The sequence below is a fragment of the Hippoglossus hippoglossus genome, chromosome 15 (genome assembly GCF_009819705.1).
Source record: "Hippoglossus hippoglossus isolate fHipHip1 chromosome 15, fHipHip1.pri, whole genome shotgun sequence".
NCBI lineage: Eukaryota > Metazoa > Chordata > Actinopteri > Pleuronectiformes > Pleuronectidae > Hippoglossus > Hippoglossus hippoglossus.
Window position 1 is genome coordinate 16,529,818 of NC_047165.1, and position 15,862 is coordinate 16,545,679.

General features: G+C 41.8%; 1 protein-coding gene across 1 annotated transcript; it reads left to right on the forward strand.

The window, feature by feature from the left end:
• The first annotated feature begins 8,262 nt into the window (after nucleotides 1–8,262).
• LOC117775406 (opsin-5-like) lies at nucleotides 8,263–15,226 on the forward strand. The gene is made up of 6 exons (XM_034608514.1): nucleotides 8,263–8,462; nucleotides 9,901–10,106; nucleotides 12,078–12,177; nucleotides 14,100–14,204; nucleotides 14,287–14,510; nucleotides 14,647–15,226. The coding sequence occupies exons 1-6, from the start codon at nucleotides 8,324–8,326 to the stop codon at nucleotides 15,109–15,111; spliced, it is 1,239 nt and encodes a 412-aa protein (XP_034464405.1). The 5' UTR covers nucleotides 8,263–8,323; the 3' UTR covers nucleotides 15,112–15,226.
• Nucleotides 15,227–15,862: the final 636 nt, after the last annotated feature.

The window sequence follows — 15,862 nt, forward strand, 5'->3', positions numbered from 1 at the left end:
TTTCCCAAGGGTTCTGCGTTTCTTCTTGGTGCCATCCATTTCGGCCACCAACCGGTGGAGAGGAGCAGCATACCTCGCAAAACCTTCCACAAAGCGGCGATAATAGGATGCGAATCCCCAAAATGATTGAAGCTCTGTACAAGTAGTGGGTTGTGCCCATTCAGCCACTGCACTAATCTTAGAAGGGTCAGTGGCAACGCCAGATGCTGAGATGACATGACCCAGGTATTTGACCTCAGATTGAAAAAAGTGACATTTACTTAGCTTCAATTTCAGATGGTGCTCTTTGAGACGGGTTAGCACCAACTCGAGACGTTGGAGATGCTGGTCAAAAGTTTGTGAAAAAATAACAATGTCGTCCAGATATAAAAGCAAGGACTGAAAACAGGAAAGGACAATTACACTTACAGCGTGCCTGTATGGCGACGCTGATGCCGTCTCTCACACACACGGGCGCGCACACACACACACACACACAGCTGTACGCTGGGCTCGCAACAAACAATTGGCGTCCACACCTGCTGCGCCCGCGCTACACTTCCTCACAGGACCGGCAGTGCAGAGAGAGAGAGAGAGAGAGGGAGAGGGAGAGGGCGACTACGGGGTCCCTAAATAAACTTCGCCAACTCCCCTCATCCTATAGGCATCGCCGTCCTGTCAGGTTAATTAGAGCTGTGATTTTATATCTACAATGATATGTAAGCATAACTGGTAAAGTAACACTGCTAAAACTATCCTGTTTTAGCTAAAGCTTTTTATTAAGGATTGACCCCATTACACACATACAGTACTACAGATGTCACTGATGAGAAACCTTCACAGGAGTCACAGGAAAAAGCTGCCATGTGAGAAAGAACCTCACATGGAACAGAAAGAAAACTTGAGCCACGGTAAACAACTGCAGTGATTATTAGATGTGTCAGATGGGGATTTTCAGATATCATAGGGTAGCACAGCAGCAAGAGTTTTAACGTCTAATGTGCACCATTTCAGCATCCTGTGAAAATCACTGTATAATTAGAGAAGAGAGAGAATTAACTTCTGCAACGTGGTAAGTGCTACTGTACTGATAAATGGCATCATACTGCATAGTCATCGAAACTTGGAGGCCATAGAGTTTGTTAAAACAGCATTAAAAAGAATAAGAGAGGGAACGCTTGTCACAAATGTGGCTGATTTCTGTTATTATGAGGATATTCAGAACATTGAAAACACTGTGACGGAGTGAATGGGGTTTGGCTGCCTGACCCCCGACCTTAACATGTTGGTCTCACTCTCACTCGCACTGCTTTCATGGCATCGCTTTCCACTCTATGCTACACGACTCCAAACAGATGGTAATGTTATGCTCAGTAAGTGGCCGAAATTCAGTTATTACAGGTTTAAGAAGCTCATGGTGCAGCTTAATCTCTATTTGCAACCAAGCTCAGGCTATTAGCATGCTGCGATCCAGTGGCAGATAGGGTGAAGGGGCAAAGCCATCAAATGTATTATGAAAAATGTTCCTTGTTCAAGTTCCCGAAAATAACAAACTGTCAAATGTATTGTTAGTAAGTGACTAGTTAATAGTCTATCATTTCCTATAGTTAATGGTTCTAGTTCAACTGGGGCCAGTGCCCCCCTGGCCATTACCCGTGGATCCGCCCCTGCTGCTAGCACTCTAACATGTGCAGCGCTGGGAGAAAGGATGAGATAAAGTAACTAAATGTGATCAAATTAATAACAGGTGTGAATAATATTAGGAGTCGTTATTTATGGGACACATGCCATCGACCTCAAAGGATGAGCATATTTATTGTACCCTTACGCCCCATTCATCACTCAAATTCATGACAGCTCCGATTTTTATGTGGTGTTACTGTCCTGATAAATGAGAGGTACATTTGAACTGAAAACAGACCGTAATGAGAAATAATTGGATAAGCTTTAATCGATAGCGAGGAGACAATATCCTTTTGATCTAATGCCTCAGCTGTTCTATCAAAAACACACACTGTTAACATACAATACTATGCGGCTGGTATTTTAAGTGGAAGTCCAGATCTGGCCAGGTGTTGTACAGCTGGGTGCTGAACGCTTGAGTGAGTCACTATACGGACTGTCTGGTATGTTGTCCAGGTGGTCAGGAAAGTGTCTCTAAGTGAGGCCAGGCCTCAGAAGGATGAACCTTCACACAGAGAAGGGATCTGGAGAAAAGAGCTGGAAAGACTTTAAAGGACTTGTTTACCTTTAGGCATCAGTCCATCACTGTGCATCATGTGATTATATTACCCGTCTATGCACCTAACATGTGTTTATTTTTGAACATACTTTATCAACATGATCAAGTACATACTTTTTTAGGAATGAAAAGTAATCTGATAACATAAAATACACCTTTTATATCAGCTTTCAAAGTGAGTCTGCGTGTTTAAACACGTTTTTCAAGTTTAATGCTGCATGAAATCTATATGTATGATAATGATAACTGGGCTGAATTCTTCCAGTATCTATATATGTCACTGTAATGCCCTGTTTTCTCCTCAGGGATTAGCGCTTTGTGAAATCAAGGGCAAAATGTACATTGAATTTTCCATGATTTGATGCTCTGATTTAAATTAGCTAAAACATGTATTGTAGGCCAAACACTGTATAAGTTTGACATTTTGATAAATATTATTATTTGCTTTTGTGCCAGGAGTTGGATAAGAAGATAAATTACTCTCTTGCCTGTACTGTACATTAGAAGTTAGCTTAGCTTGGCATAAAAGCTGTAAACAAGGAGAAACAACTAACCTGGGTTCCTTAGAAGATTATTAAAAAATTCACCGACCAGCACATTTTAACATATTTTAACACATTATAACTCATTTACCACAAAAATTAAATTTTGTCTGAGAGCAGAAACCTTGTAACTGTTAATGTGGTGGTTAAGTTGGTCTGGTCTAGTGCAATCACATTGTTATGGTATTCTACATAAACATTTAGAAGTACATCTGAAACTCACTTGTTGATAACTAAAGGCTTTAAAGGGGTCTTGAAGGGGCCACATTCACCCAGCGGGCAGCAGGTCAATGTGAAGTTGTCTCCTTGCTTCTTAATTAGGCCCAAACAGGCATCTGCCATGGGTCATCAAGAGAAGCTAGATTATCATCTTTCGGGAAAACAAGTTCTTACTGAGGGAGAGGATAACCTCCTGTCAGACACGGGTCACCTCACCGGTCCTGATGGGGCATTAAGACCTCTATGTGGTTTAAGGGGTCACACTTTTTTAAGCAGATTTCAAATGCTTGTTTGATGTGTGTGACAGTTTCAAGCTTGTTTACTCCTTTCCACCATCGACAGAGACGCCCACATGTTACAAGAGGTGGACTTCACTAGAGATGTCCGGAGGGATACATGTCAGTTTGTCAGACCACGCAGCTGCAGCTCCTCAGAGGAGCTACATGGGGGTCACTTATCTGCTCCATCCACAGGGGGCCCGAGGCCGGTATCCAAGGTCCAGTGGCGGAGCACAAACCTTTCACCCAGACCAAGGAGGCTGGAGCGTCGAGCTTTCCATACTATCTCCATTGTTACAAACAGTGATTCAGTGCTGCCTGCGACACAAAATAAATTCAGTGGAAGCAAAAATGACAAGGTACAAAGGGCATAAATTCAACCAACCTCTGAAGATTTTATGCTGCCATCAAATGGGGTTGCATTTACCGTGTTCATGTGTAGAGTCCATATGAACACTCTACTTTTGTGGTATTCATGACCTTGGATCGTGGAATTTCCTGAAAGCTCTGAGTTCACGGGTTGTGACGTCTTTGCTGATGTTTTCGTGGCCGCAGAAGTTGGGTTTTTAGAAGGATGATAAGTTAATATATTGTAATTTTAGTCGTAAAGGGTTTGTAATTTGATGAAACATCTGAGGAAAATGTTGATACAGCAGCCTCATCTTTTCCCTCTGTCATTATACCTTTGTATTGCATTACCCGCCTGTTGGCTTGCTAAATTGCCTCTGTGGCACCCATGTGGCCGTTGCCTAGCAGCGCTCGTTCTCACAGCGTAACCCCCTGAACGGCAAATGTGTACTGTGCACGCCACTTTTGATGTCATAGCTCACGAGCTTGCCTATTCCATATGAAGGCAGCATTACATTACCACATCCATATTTTGGCAAAGTATCTCCTCATGTCAGGACCGATGAGCAGGCCCCTTCAGGAAAGGCGTGAGTTTAGCCCTAAATGAGACCCATTACATAAGTTACCTGCTTACACAAACAGACTCTGGAAGAGAAACTGCAAATTGGACCCAGCGCCCAAATAAATGTTTGCATGTGGTTCAGAGCCAGAGATCTTGAGCCACAAAACCAGTCTGCATATTTCGACACGGAGCCTGTGTCCACTTGATTTTAAATGCATACTGAACTATTCATCTTCTTTTCCTATGGGGGTTCATTTTAAGATGTTATTCAGAAAGTATTTCACACAACAGTACAGCTGCTTTTTCTTGAATATAATAGTCGTAGATAAGACCAATGACGTAAATTGCTCCTGCAATTTCATAAAACTCAATTGGACAGAAAATCTAAAGCTCTTTAACAACATGCAGTTGCTTTCAAATCGTTATATTTTATGCAACAATCTCTGTGGCTGCTGTTTCAAGGTATGGAAGTGCATTGGTGCAAGAGAGATGAGGAGAAACAGTCCGGTCTTTGTGCTTGTGGTAAAGTCACTGCATGAACTGTGGGCTTCACAAACTAAAACATTAGAGCTGCACCATAAATCTGTGCAGCAGAGTTACCACACTGTCCAGGTCTTACCTAAAACATTATGTTTAATATCCATCTCATGTCTCATCCATCACTTTCTTGTGGAGTTCTTCTGTTTAGCGATGTATCATCAACTCGAGTTGTGATGAATGACAGTGAATTCCTCGCTTCTGTGAACTGATATTATCCCTGAGAGATTCAAACCCTTGGAGACGGAGGTGTGAACATGTTGTTATGCAAGCCGAGGTGGTTTATAGGGTTTTCTTGCTGGGCCTTTGCCATGTTCACCTGTACGCCAGCTGCATGTGAAATTAGCGGTCCTGTTTCTGCAAATAAGCAAGAAGTTAATGGTCTTATTGTTGCATTATCCACCGGCCATTTTAGGTACAACCTATAAAAGGCCAGATTCTGACAAACCTACTTGGTCAGATTTCCTCTAGAGATCTCTACATTTTTAAGATTTGGCATCTATAAATAGCTGTGAACTACAAGGGCGTATAGCAAAATGCATGCACTTAAACTAAAAATCATGCAGAGATCGACCCAAAAAAACGACAGGCGAGCCATTTACCTCCATACTGCATGGAGCCTTCACACAAGTGGTCCCTGTGACTCTCGCTTAGTGACAGGGAGAGAGAAAGTGTGTAGGCCTTTTTTAAAGCTGATCCTGTGTTGGTCTCTTGACCTGGAGTATGTCCTCTGTGAAGAGAGGCTTTGTTGCCCTCAGACAGCTCGCAGCCTTTAACACACACCTCCATAATAGTATCTGTGTCTGTGAGTTTCCATTTGGAAAATTGTGAGCTTTTACCCTCACATCCTCGCTTGCACTCAACAGAGAGAGAGACAGAGAGGGGGTGAGAGAGAGAGAGAGTAATCATCATAAGCTTAATGATACAGTGGCCTTCTGTGACCAAGCTTCACACACACATCCACACACACACACGTGCCAAAGCACACAGGCGAGAGTTGAACTAATCTCGATGTCTTAATGTGCTGGCACCTGAGCATTGTACAGTGTTGCAGGACGTGTCACTGCGTTGTGCTAAATTTTGCAAACCTCATATAGTGCAAACATGTGTTAGGCCGCTTTCTCACCAAATCAGAGCGCAAACGTGTGGATGAATCGTAAGATCCTGCCTTCACACACGTCTCCTGTCTGCTGTCAACAGTCACAGATTTCTTTTTGCTGTCTTAAACACCTGCTGAATGCACGTTTTTCCTTGGCCTTCGACCAGTTAGCTTAGCCACAGTGTAATCTCAGCAGCAGCTGTCCAAGAAAATGCACGAAAACCACTCGCTACCTCGCTTATCTTTCCCTTTGAGACGACGGCATGCCAAGATCATTCATGAAAATGACAGCACATCAACAGTAATGTAATGACTGCATTAGAAAAAGTAAAACTTGTAATGCAGTGAAAAGTAACACCTTAACATCTGACACATTAGAGCTACATAGCATGGTTCCGGAAATCATTATCAGCCATCCGATATTGACTTACCACAAGCTACGAGATTGTGAAACAATGTTATATGCTCCTGTGGAAGCCACAAGTTCATTTGATATCAACTGCATTTTAAGAAAAACCTGTTTCATTCCCAATATTGAGGAGAGGTACTCCACTACCCACAATCCTCAGGTGTAATAATGAAGTCTTTGATTGTTGGAGTTCGCTGTAACCATGGAAATGTTAACCATAACCGTGAGAATCATGTCACCTACGATTGGCAATGATCGTTACCGTTACTACACTTGCTTTACAACATATAAAAAACATTATATACATACATACAAGACATTAACCACAATGTATAGCCAACTTATGTTAACAGTAAGGTTAAATTCTTGAAGAAGCACTGGAAGTCATGGGAAAGGGAATATTTGCAATGGGATGCGTACTTCCTTCTCTCTGCAAATAATTATGTACACAGTCTTGTACCTTTGCCATTTTCCAATTTGTTTTGCTCAATTCATCTCGTTGCTGGTTGGCCTGGATCCAGGTTTAAAACTTTTGCCTGTATAGTACAAACAGACAAACTTTTCTGAAATGTCGAAGGATAAAATGAATGGGAAATTTACTCCCGGAACCAGAGCCCCTCTAAAAGTGGGTGGTCACTGTCACACTATTGACCACGAGTGGCCTCGTTGTACATTGAGGTTTCTGCATGATGCCTCCCACAACCATTATCACATTATTCACTTTAACCATAAGACCCATACCACAGAGGAACCAGAAAGGCTCTGTCACTGTGGGCTGCCCGCATGGGGCCCACTGTAGAGCTGTGTTGTGTGGCGTCTCTGGGTGATGGTGGGGGTGAGCGATGACTGGGTTCAGTGTTCGCTGCTGGACGGGTGACAGTTGAGGTCAGAGGTTCACTTTTCCCTCAGCTTCGTCTCCCTCCATCTCTCCTCGAACTGGCTTTCAGAGGCTGAATGAGGAGGACTCAGAGGCTGAAGCTGGCAGCAGAAGCGACCCTTCCCTCCACATCCTGAGGGCCAGCGGAGCTCCTCTGCGTCGGCCAGAGGAGGGAAACAAGGTGCACACTGTGATCTAAACACAGAGTGAGTGGGGGGTGGTTCAGGTTACCCCTTAGGTAGGTGTGCCACAGAGAAGCTCACTGTGAGTAGGAGAAGGCTGAATGAAGGGGAGATGTTGTGCAAGCGTATCTACACGGAACAAAGGGATTTTATTTGTATAATTACATCGACATGTGTTCCCATAATTCCCATGACTCAGTTTGCCTTTTTTTGTTATGACTGTTTTACATTAAATCATATGGGACAATCTCAGAGAGCCGCATGTTCTCACACTGACATCAGCACTCAGTGAATCTGACACTGCGCACATTAGCTCACACTCGTGTAATTATACCCTGTGATACTCCTGGCCTCTGAGAACATTTAGACGAATGAGCTACATTTTAGCAAAGTGCAGTCACGCTGGCAGGACTGAAGTCATCACCCGTACGACCTTTTCTAAATGGAAGTGATTAGAGAAAACCAGAACGTGTCTCAGGAGAGGAAGTGCCGGTCCATAGTCACTGGTGCAGGAGTTACGTTCAGAGAACAAAGGGATTTTTTCATGTTTAGGATGATGTAAATTGTTGCCAGACCATATAGAGAACAGCTTGTTCAACTTGTTCACACACAGCTTGAGTAGTCAGACAATATGAAGTGACAAGATGTTTCCCTAGGTACTATGTATCCCTGTGTTTGACATAGCCCACAGTACTGTCAGGTTTGGAATAGACATTTTGGGAAATACAGGTATTGGGTTCCTTTTGTATATATTGCACATGGACAATGACAGAGGAAACCAATAAATGTACATTTTCATTCCACGAACTTTGATATTTAAGTGTGGACGGGATTTCCACCCAAAATCTCTGTCTGCTTAGTTGTTAAGAAATAGATAGGATTACACATGCAGTCATTGGACAGTGACTGCATGTGTTTAAGCTGGATTTAAAATGGACTGAGCGCTCGTCCCTACCGATGGAACACAACAGTGTGTACGGAGAGCAGAGGAGAGCAGAGCCACTGTAGAGGACAGCAGGGATTCATGCATCGGCATCGAAAGTCAGGCCATGGAAATAACGTTGAAGGGTTTTCCTCTGAAGGTGGTGAATATTCCATGGAGAAATAATAACCTCAGTAATCTGCACACGGAGGCTCCTCTGTCCGAACAAGGAGAGACCATCGTTGGAGTCTACCTGTTAGCGTTAGGTGAGTCAATCATCATATACTGGATTGCAATAAAACGTGCAGTGTTCATCTCATATGTTTCGTCGTAGAAATAATATGGGAATGGCTAAATTCTCAATTCAATAAATTTGAAACTTCTTTGACCTTTAAATCACTAAGTTCAAATACTTGCAAAAAGAAATATGCATTATTTAGGTTTCAACGAAAAAAATAACTGGTTTGGTTTGTGTTGGTGTCTAATTCTCTGTCACTCCACATCAACAAGTTCAGTTGAGGGAATTAGTGTAAAACAGATACTGAGTTATAAAAAGAAAAGGGATTTCCTTGGCTTTTCTCCACTGTTAATCTAACATTTGAACTTCCCTTGTTACGTTCACTATTCCAGTCTCAGTTCGCTAATTCAATGATAGAGGTCAAGAACCAGGAACGGTACAATCCAACACCTTAAAACTCTACTCTACTCTACTCTACTCTACTCTACTCTACTCTGCCCTACTCTACTCTACTCTACTCTACTCTACTCTACTCTACTCTACTCTGCCCTACTCTACTCTACTCTACTCCTGTCTGCTCTGCCCTACTCTACTCTACTCTGCCCTTCTCTACCCTACTCTCTATTCTACTCTACTCTACTCTACTCTCTACTCCTGTCTGCTCTGCCCTACTCTACTCTACTCTACTCTACTCTACTCTACTCTCTACTCTACTCTCTACTCTACTCTACTCTCTACTCTACTCTACTCTCTACTCTACTCTACTCTACTCTACTCTACTCTACTCTACTCTACTCTACTCTACTCTACTCTCTACTCTACTCCTGTCTGCTCTGCCCTACTCTACTCTAGTCTGCCCTTCTCTACCCTACTCTCTACTCTACTCTACTCGATACAATATGATGCTATATTATACAATACTATTATTTACTATAATTTACTCTACTCTACTTGGTTCTAATTTACAACACTGTACTGTGTTAAAAACCCTCCTCTGCTACACTGTAATCTGACCTAACTTTGCTATACTATCCATTTTGTTAAACTCAAATCTACTCTGATTCGATACAATCAATAAAATATCATACAAAATAATATAATGCAAAGATATGATACGATACCATTATATATATGATATGATATGTGATATGATTGGATGCAAAATAATAAGATATGATACGATTGTAATGATACAATGCTATTATATACAATACAATGGGATGTGAAATAATAACATATGTTGTGATCAGATATGATATGATTCACACTCGTACTGTTTATATATATATATATATATATATATATATATATTTCTCTACTAAACTACACTATACAAACTCTCTGTTATAGTAAATAACAGAAGGTATAGTAAACTGTACCATATCACTGTAAAATACCATTGTTGAATAAGAATATTTGGTTAACTAAATATTGACAGAGTATTCTGTGTGTTTGTCTCCCTGTAGGATGGCTGTCCTGGTTTGGAAACAGTTTAGTGATGTTTGTCCTGTACAGACAGCGGGCCTCACTCAAGCCAACAGATTTCCTCACTTTAAATCTTGCCATCTCTGATGCCAGTATCTCAGTGTTCGGCTACTCCAGAGGGATCCTAGAAATATTCAATATCTTCAAGGATGACGGATATTTGATCACCTGGATCTGGACCTGCCAGGTAAAAGCCCTGTTGAGACATTACAAAATTAGAAGAATTAGACTGAAGAGTCATTCATATGTGTTAAACTATATTTATAGCCCGACATCACCAGACCAAATTGCATATGTGAACAGGTCTGGAAGATTTCGGATTACTTGGCTGATCCCAATTACTTAAAGTACATTAAAAGAATCTGTGGATGTCTTGCAATAATAATAATGTGTGTGTGTGTGTGTGTGTGTGTGTGTGTGTGTGTGTGTGTGTGTGTGTGTGTGTGTGTGTGTGTGTGTGTGTGTGTGTGTGTGTGTGTGTGCAAGGGATTTTGCTGTTAGCCATGTGGGCTGGAGGTTAAATCTATAATAAGATTACAACTGTGGAGGCTTTTAAATTGGAGAAACTAGCTGTGTGGCACCTGTCAGCAACCAAACAGGAAACAAATAGGAACTGCAAGTTGGATGTTTGTTGCATAATTCCTTAAAGGGCTATTATGTTGCTGAATTAATTAATTAAAAGTAATTTGTGTTGAATTGAAAGATGAGCTGTTGCATGTAATTTCTATCATATAGTGTTCACTTTGGTGTTTTCCTCCTCCCGCAGCCTCAGCTTGAAATGAAATAGTTGTCATACTTCAGCTTGGTATTCATCCAGGGTATTTCGCTCGCTCAAGGCAAGTCGTCGTGGAAACCACGATATCCGTGCTGCAGTGGCTGATCCCTCTGAGGATTTATATGAAAACAAGCTGGTGTTACTAAAACATTTTCACTCAAACCCCAAAACATGAGTTTGTGGAGCTGCTCTTACGCTTCAGCGCAGCCACTGACATGATCTCATCTCTCAGACATCCCGTCTCAGGTTCTCAGGTGACAGAGAAATATTGGGACAGCAAATTTCATTTCACCTTCTCCCGAGAGAGGTGCACTGATGGAGTGAGCGTCAGAAGTAAACAAGGGAAAAGTGACAGAAATAGAGGAGGGAAGGAGCAAGGAGGTGAAGGAGACAGGCATGTGAGAAGCATTAGCAGATTACTGCGTGGAGCATGATGGGACATGATCTGTTGCGGGCTGAGCCAGATCCCGGTGTTTTGCACCTTTTGGGATATGATATTGAATCTGATAGAGCCTTACATGACCCTTTTATGTTACCACGATGAATACAGAGAAAGAAGAATCAAACCAGAGATCAAAGTGAATAAAATACTTTGATTTTAATCCACTATTTTGTTCTTTGATCCTTTTCTTGTCCTCCAAGCCAGAGAAAGATGTGATACCGTTCCTCAAGATGAGCAGAGAGGATCAATCACATCATTTCAAGAAGTCATCATCTTTATGCACCAGGTCCTAAAACCTTACTACAACAGAAAAATGTCCAATAAATGAATGTTGATATAAAATGAAACTGGTCTAGACGTCCAGCAATCTGTCAAATGTGAGGGGGGAAAACATGATGACTGACAGTAATAGGATTGAGACTAAGGAAGATCAAGAAAGTAATCAGTGAGGAACCTTACTGATCCATGTCACCTGGCACTGGCACAACAGGGAGCTGCGGTGTCGCACAGTTGGAGCCAGACTGAAATACAGAAGCGTAATTCCCATTAAGAGGAATGGTGATTAAAAGATTGTCTCCCTGCACAATGGACTGAACGCTGCAGTGCTTCATTGTTTTAATGCCATTCAACGTTTTCTCCCCCAGATCCATAAAATCATAAAACAGCTCTAGAGGAATTCCGGTTTTAGTTTCCTACTGCAGGTCCTACACATTTCAAACCCTGTACATCAAAAAAAGAAAAAGAAAAGGAAGCCAAAAGGCAAGAAGAGCTCCCAGACGTGTTGATTCCATCTGATAAAGTCCAACGCAAAACAAACACAACAGACTTCTTCGACAATTAGTCGGACGATGAATGCACACCCTGAGGTTCAAAGAGATTTAGATGTTGATGTTGCATCGTGATCCACCAACACATCTGTCTGTCTGTCTGTCTGCTCCCAGGTCGACGGCTTCTTCACGCTGCTGTTCGGCCTCGCAAGCATCAACACGCTGACCGTCATCAGCATCACCAGATACATAAAGGGATGTCACCCAAACAAAGGTCAGCTCCCACCTCTGTGTATTCAAGTCTTAGAGCATTTAGAAAACATCAGACCAGCGTGTCTACCTTTCTCACATTCCAGCTGCTCTTATCTGACAGAAAAGTGTGTTTTTCGGTGCCACTGACACCTCATTACCGACCTCAGCTGCGGGAATAACTACCACTTGTCTCCGGCAGTTTCATTTTGCCAGCATGTCATTAAGTTAATTTGAGGTGACATTTTCTATTTTCAGGTGCAGCTGATGCCGAAGAATGTCTTAATTATATGGAAATTAGGTCGAGCAACTGCCTCTTTTGTCAGTGGGGATACAGGTTTTTTGTCTTGTTTGTGGTTTTTACGTGAAACACGAGTTATATAAACTTGTGTGTGTATTTTTGGGGGTTTTTTTTACATTAGTGGTTAAACAATGAACATATAAGGGATATCATCACCTGAATTATGTTGTAGAGCTGAAAATACTCCAGATGTCAACAGACATTGATCTAGATATAGATATTAAAAATGCAGTGCGGTTTCAGATACAAATTAAGCAAATGAATGCTAATAAAACAAACCTGTAGGTAGAAACAAATATATTGTATATTGAATGGTAATAATAGAGTTGGAAGGATGGATACAATTTAAAAACCATGGAAGGGGAGAATGGTAAAGCCTCCAGACTTGTTTGGCTTATACCACAATTTATCTCCCTTGTTTTGTCCCATTCAAACCCATCACAGTCCTTTTTCAAAGCTATGAGTGGAAGATCTGTGAATTTCTCCCAAAAAATGAAAGAAAAAAGAAGAGGTTATGATAATTATTAATGTGGTTGGTTACAATATTAAATTTGGGGTTTCTATGCTTCTTTTTTAATGTTTTTTTTTTTTTGCCCCAAAATTAAACCTGAGTGAGAATTGGTATTCAAGTAAAATACTGCATGGTACTTTAAAAAAAAGAAAATTATATACCCTTTTTTTGACCAATTCATTGGGCTTATATACACTCTGAATAAATTGACTGGAAATGTTTCCATTTTTTTAAAGGAAGCAATTGAGTGATGTATTTTCAGTTTCATCCTCCTGAAATGCAGCATGAAATCCTAAAGCAAATAATTGGTTAAATTCAAACATAATAGTTGAAGGGAAACCCATATTTTGGAAATATGTATTTGACCATGATATGAGGTTTGTAAATGATATTGTGGGTGAAAATTTGAAACTTATGCAGTATGACCTGTTCACTGAAACCTCAAGGTTGACCTGTTCCCTTCATTCACACAATCAATTGACTGCTATAGGAAGAGAGTGGAAGCAGAAGATTAAAAGTGGGATGAAAAACAAAATTGTTAGTATACCAGACTGTTAAGAGAAATACAAGAATGCCAAAATGTCTCTAAATTATTTGTAACCTCTTGATCGTTAAGCATTATTCAGGCGTGTGCTTTTTATGCAGATGCAATGAAGAAATGTGTGTATGTGAAGAGTTGAACTACGTGTGTGTGTGTGTGTGTGTGTGTGTGTGTGTGTGTGTGTGTGTGTGTGTGTGTGTGTGTGTGTGTGTGTGTGTGTGTGTGTGTGTGTGTGTGTGTGAACTATTGGCAATCCAAAATGAGCCAAACAAGTAAATAGAGCTGACAGATTTTTTTTTATCAATTTCCCTCAATACAGAGCACATTGACAGCAGAGGTTCTTTCAGTCACCAAAGTTTGTGAAGGCAGACAGAATAACAAAAGACCTCATTGTTTAATAAATGTCAAAATCCTGACATTTATAAAAAGTCGGGAATGCTGCGTCTTTACGTGCCTCTCACTTTTTCTGTCCCGTGTTTGCCAAAGTCCTGACATTCAACCTTTTTAAACTGCCCACAGTCAAACTGCTGTGGCTGAAATATGGTAATAATGGTAATATGTTGTATTCATGTTGCTTGTTGTGTGTTCTTGCAGCTTACTGCATCAGCATGAACTCTATCGCTGTTTCGCTCATCTGCATTTGGACTGGAGCGGCGTTTTGGTCTGTCGCTCCGCTGCTGGGCTGGGGCAGCTACACAGGTCTGTTCTCACACACTGACCTGGAAAAAAATATATATATGAGATTTTTTTTTAAGCCTTTATTTGACCTGTGTGTCCTTAGATCGAGGTTACGGCACCTGTGAGGTGGACTGGTCCAAAGCAAACTACTCCACCATCCACAAATCCTACATCATCTCCATCCTCATCTTTTGCTTTTTCATCCCTGTGATGATCATGCTCTTCTCCTACGTCTCCATTATCAACACAGTGAAAAGCACCAATGCAATGTCGGCTGATGGTTCACATACCACCCGCCAGAGGAAGGTGGAGAGAGATGTCACACGGGTAGGTGACCAAGAGAAAAAGTTTATTACAGAGTTTTTTATTGGGAAGACTTAAAATTAGACTCTTTAAAACGCTACTTAAAAGTGCCCTCCCGTAATGCCACCCCTGACAATTGTTCCCTCATGTTCCTCTCTAGATTTCCATTGTGATCTGCACTGCTTTCATCATGGCCTGGTCGCCATATGCAGTGGTGTCTATGTGGTCCGCCTGGGGCTTCCACGTGCCAAGCACAACCAGCATCCTCACCCGTCTCTTTGCCAAGTCTGCCAGCTTCTACAACCCGCTCATCTACTTCGGCATGAGCTCTAAATTCCGCAAGGACGTCTCTGTGCTGCTGCCGTGCACGCGCGAGCGGAGGGAGTTGGTGCACCTGCAGCGCTTTAAGAACATCAAACCCAAGGCTGAGGCCACGCCTCAAGCCGCAGCACTTCCTGTCCAGCAGCTGGAGGGGAAGTACAAAGCAGTGGAGAACCCGTACAATCCTGACAGCGACTCGGGGGTCAACAGCCCTCTTCAGACTCCTCCGTCGGAGCCGGAGGTCTTCCACATTGATGTGCCCTCACACATTGAAACATCAGAGTACTGGTGCGACAGGCTCTGAGGACACTTGACTTGAACCACTACTTGAATTACAAGTGGAGATTGACAGTAATTTTGTATTTTTTGGTCTTACCCATGTTAATAAACTGTATGTGTAACTGGTATTAATAAATTATTCTATGTTTCACACCTGCTGAAAAGCGTTGTCACTTCCAACTCATGTTTTCTTGACATCAGTCAATCCAAATTATTAACAGCGATACCTGAATCCTGAGAAAGAATCGAGCTGATGAAATGTGTAGCAAGACAAGAGATGCACAAACCCAACATCTGGAAACACTGACATGTCCTGAGCTCAGCTGAGGCCTGTAATGAACCAGTATTCTGCCATTTCCCCTGCTGGCCCTAAGGGCACTCATGCCATAGATCGCATATATGTCCCACATTGCCCAGGAGATGCCATAGACCAGACTCTCTTCAGCACTGTCATCCTATACATGTGTATCATTTTAAATCTCCATCCACTGGAGCAGCATCATGTCTGTCAGATAGAAACAGGCTGGAGAAAAGGTTTTCACTGATCCTATACAGCGTTTTCAAACTAAAACACAAACTCTGTATTTTATGTTTTGCAGGCAAAGAGGCGGATATAAAAACAATGTGCTTCTTGTGGAGCAACATATCCACAGCATGGCTTCATGTGGAGTTCAACTTTGATGAACTTTGACACATCATGTAAAGACTCATGCACACTGGCCATGCACGTGCTGGTGTACATAGGAAAAGCTTGTTTCCTATATGCACATAAGCAG

Bases quoted from the DNA above. Each gene is read 5' to 3' on its own strand.
- LOC117775406 (XM_034608514.1), top strand. From the start codon at position 8,324: ATGGAAATAACGTTGAAGGGTTTTCCTCTGAAGGTGGTGAATATTCCA. The intron at 12,178-14,099 runs GTCAGCTCCCAC...GTGTTCTTGCAG, and splicing joins GGGATGTCACCCAAACAAAG to CTTACTGCATCAGCATGAAC. The intron at 14,205-14,286 runs GTCTGTTCTCAC...GTGTGTCCTTAG, and splicing joins GGGCTGGGGCAGCTACACAG to ATCGAGGTTACGGCACCTGT.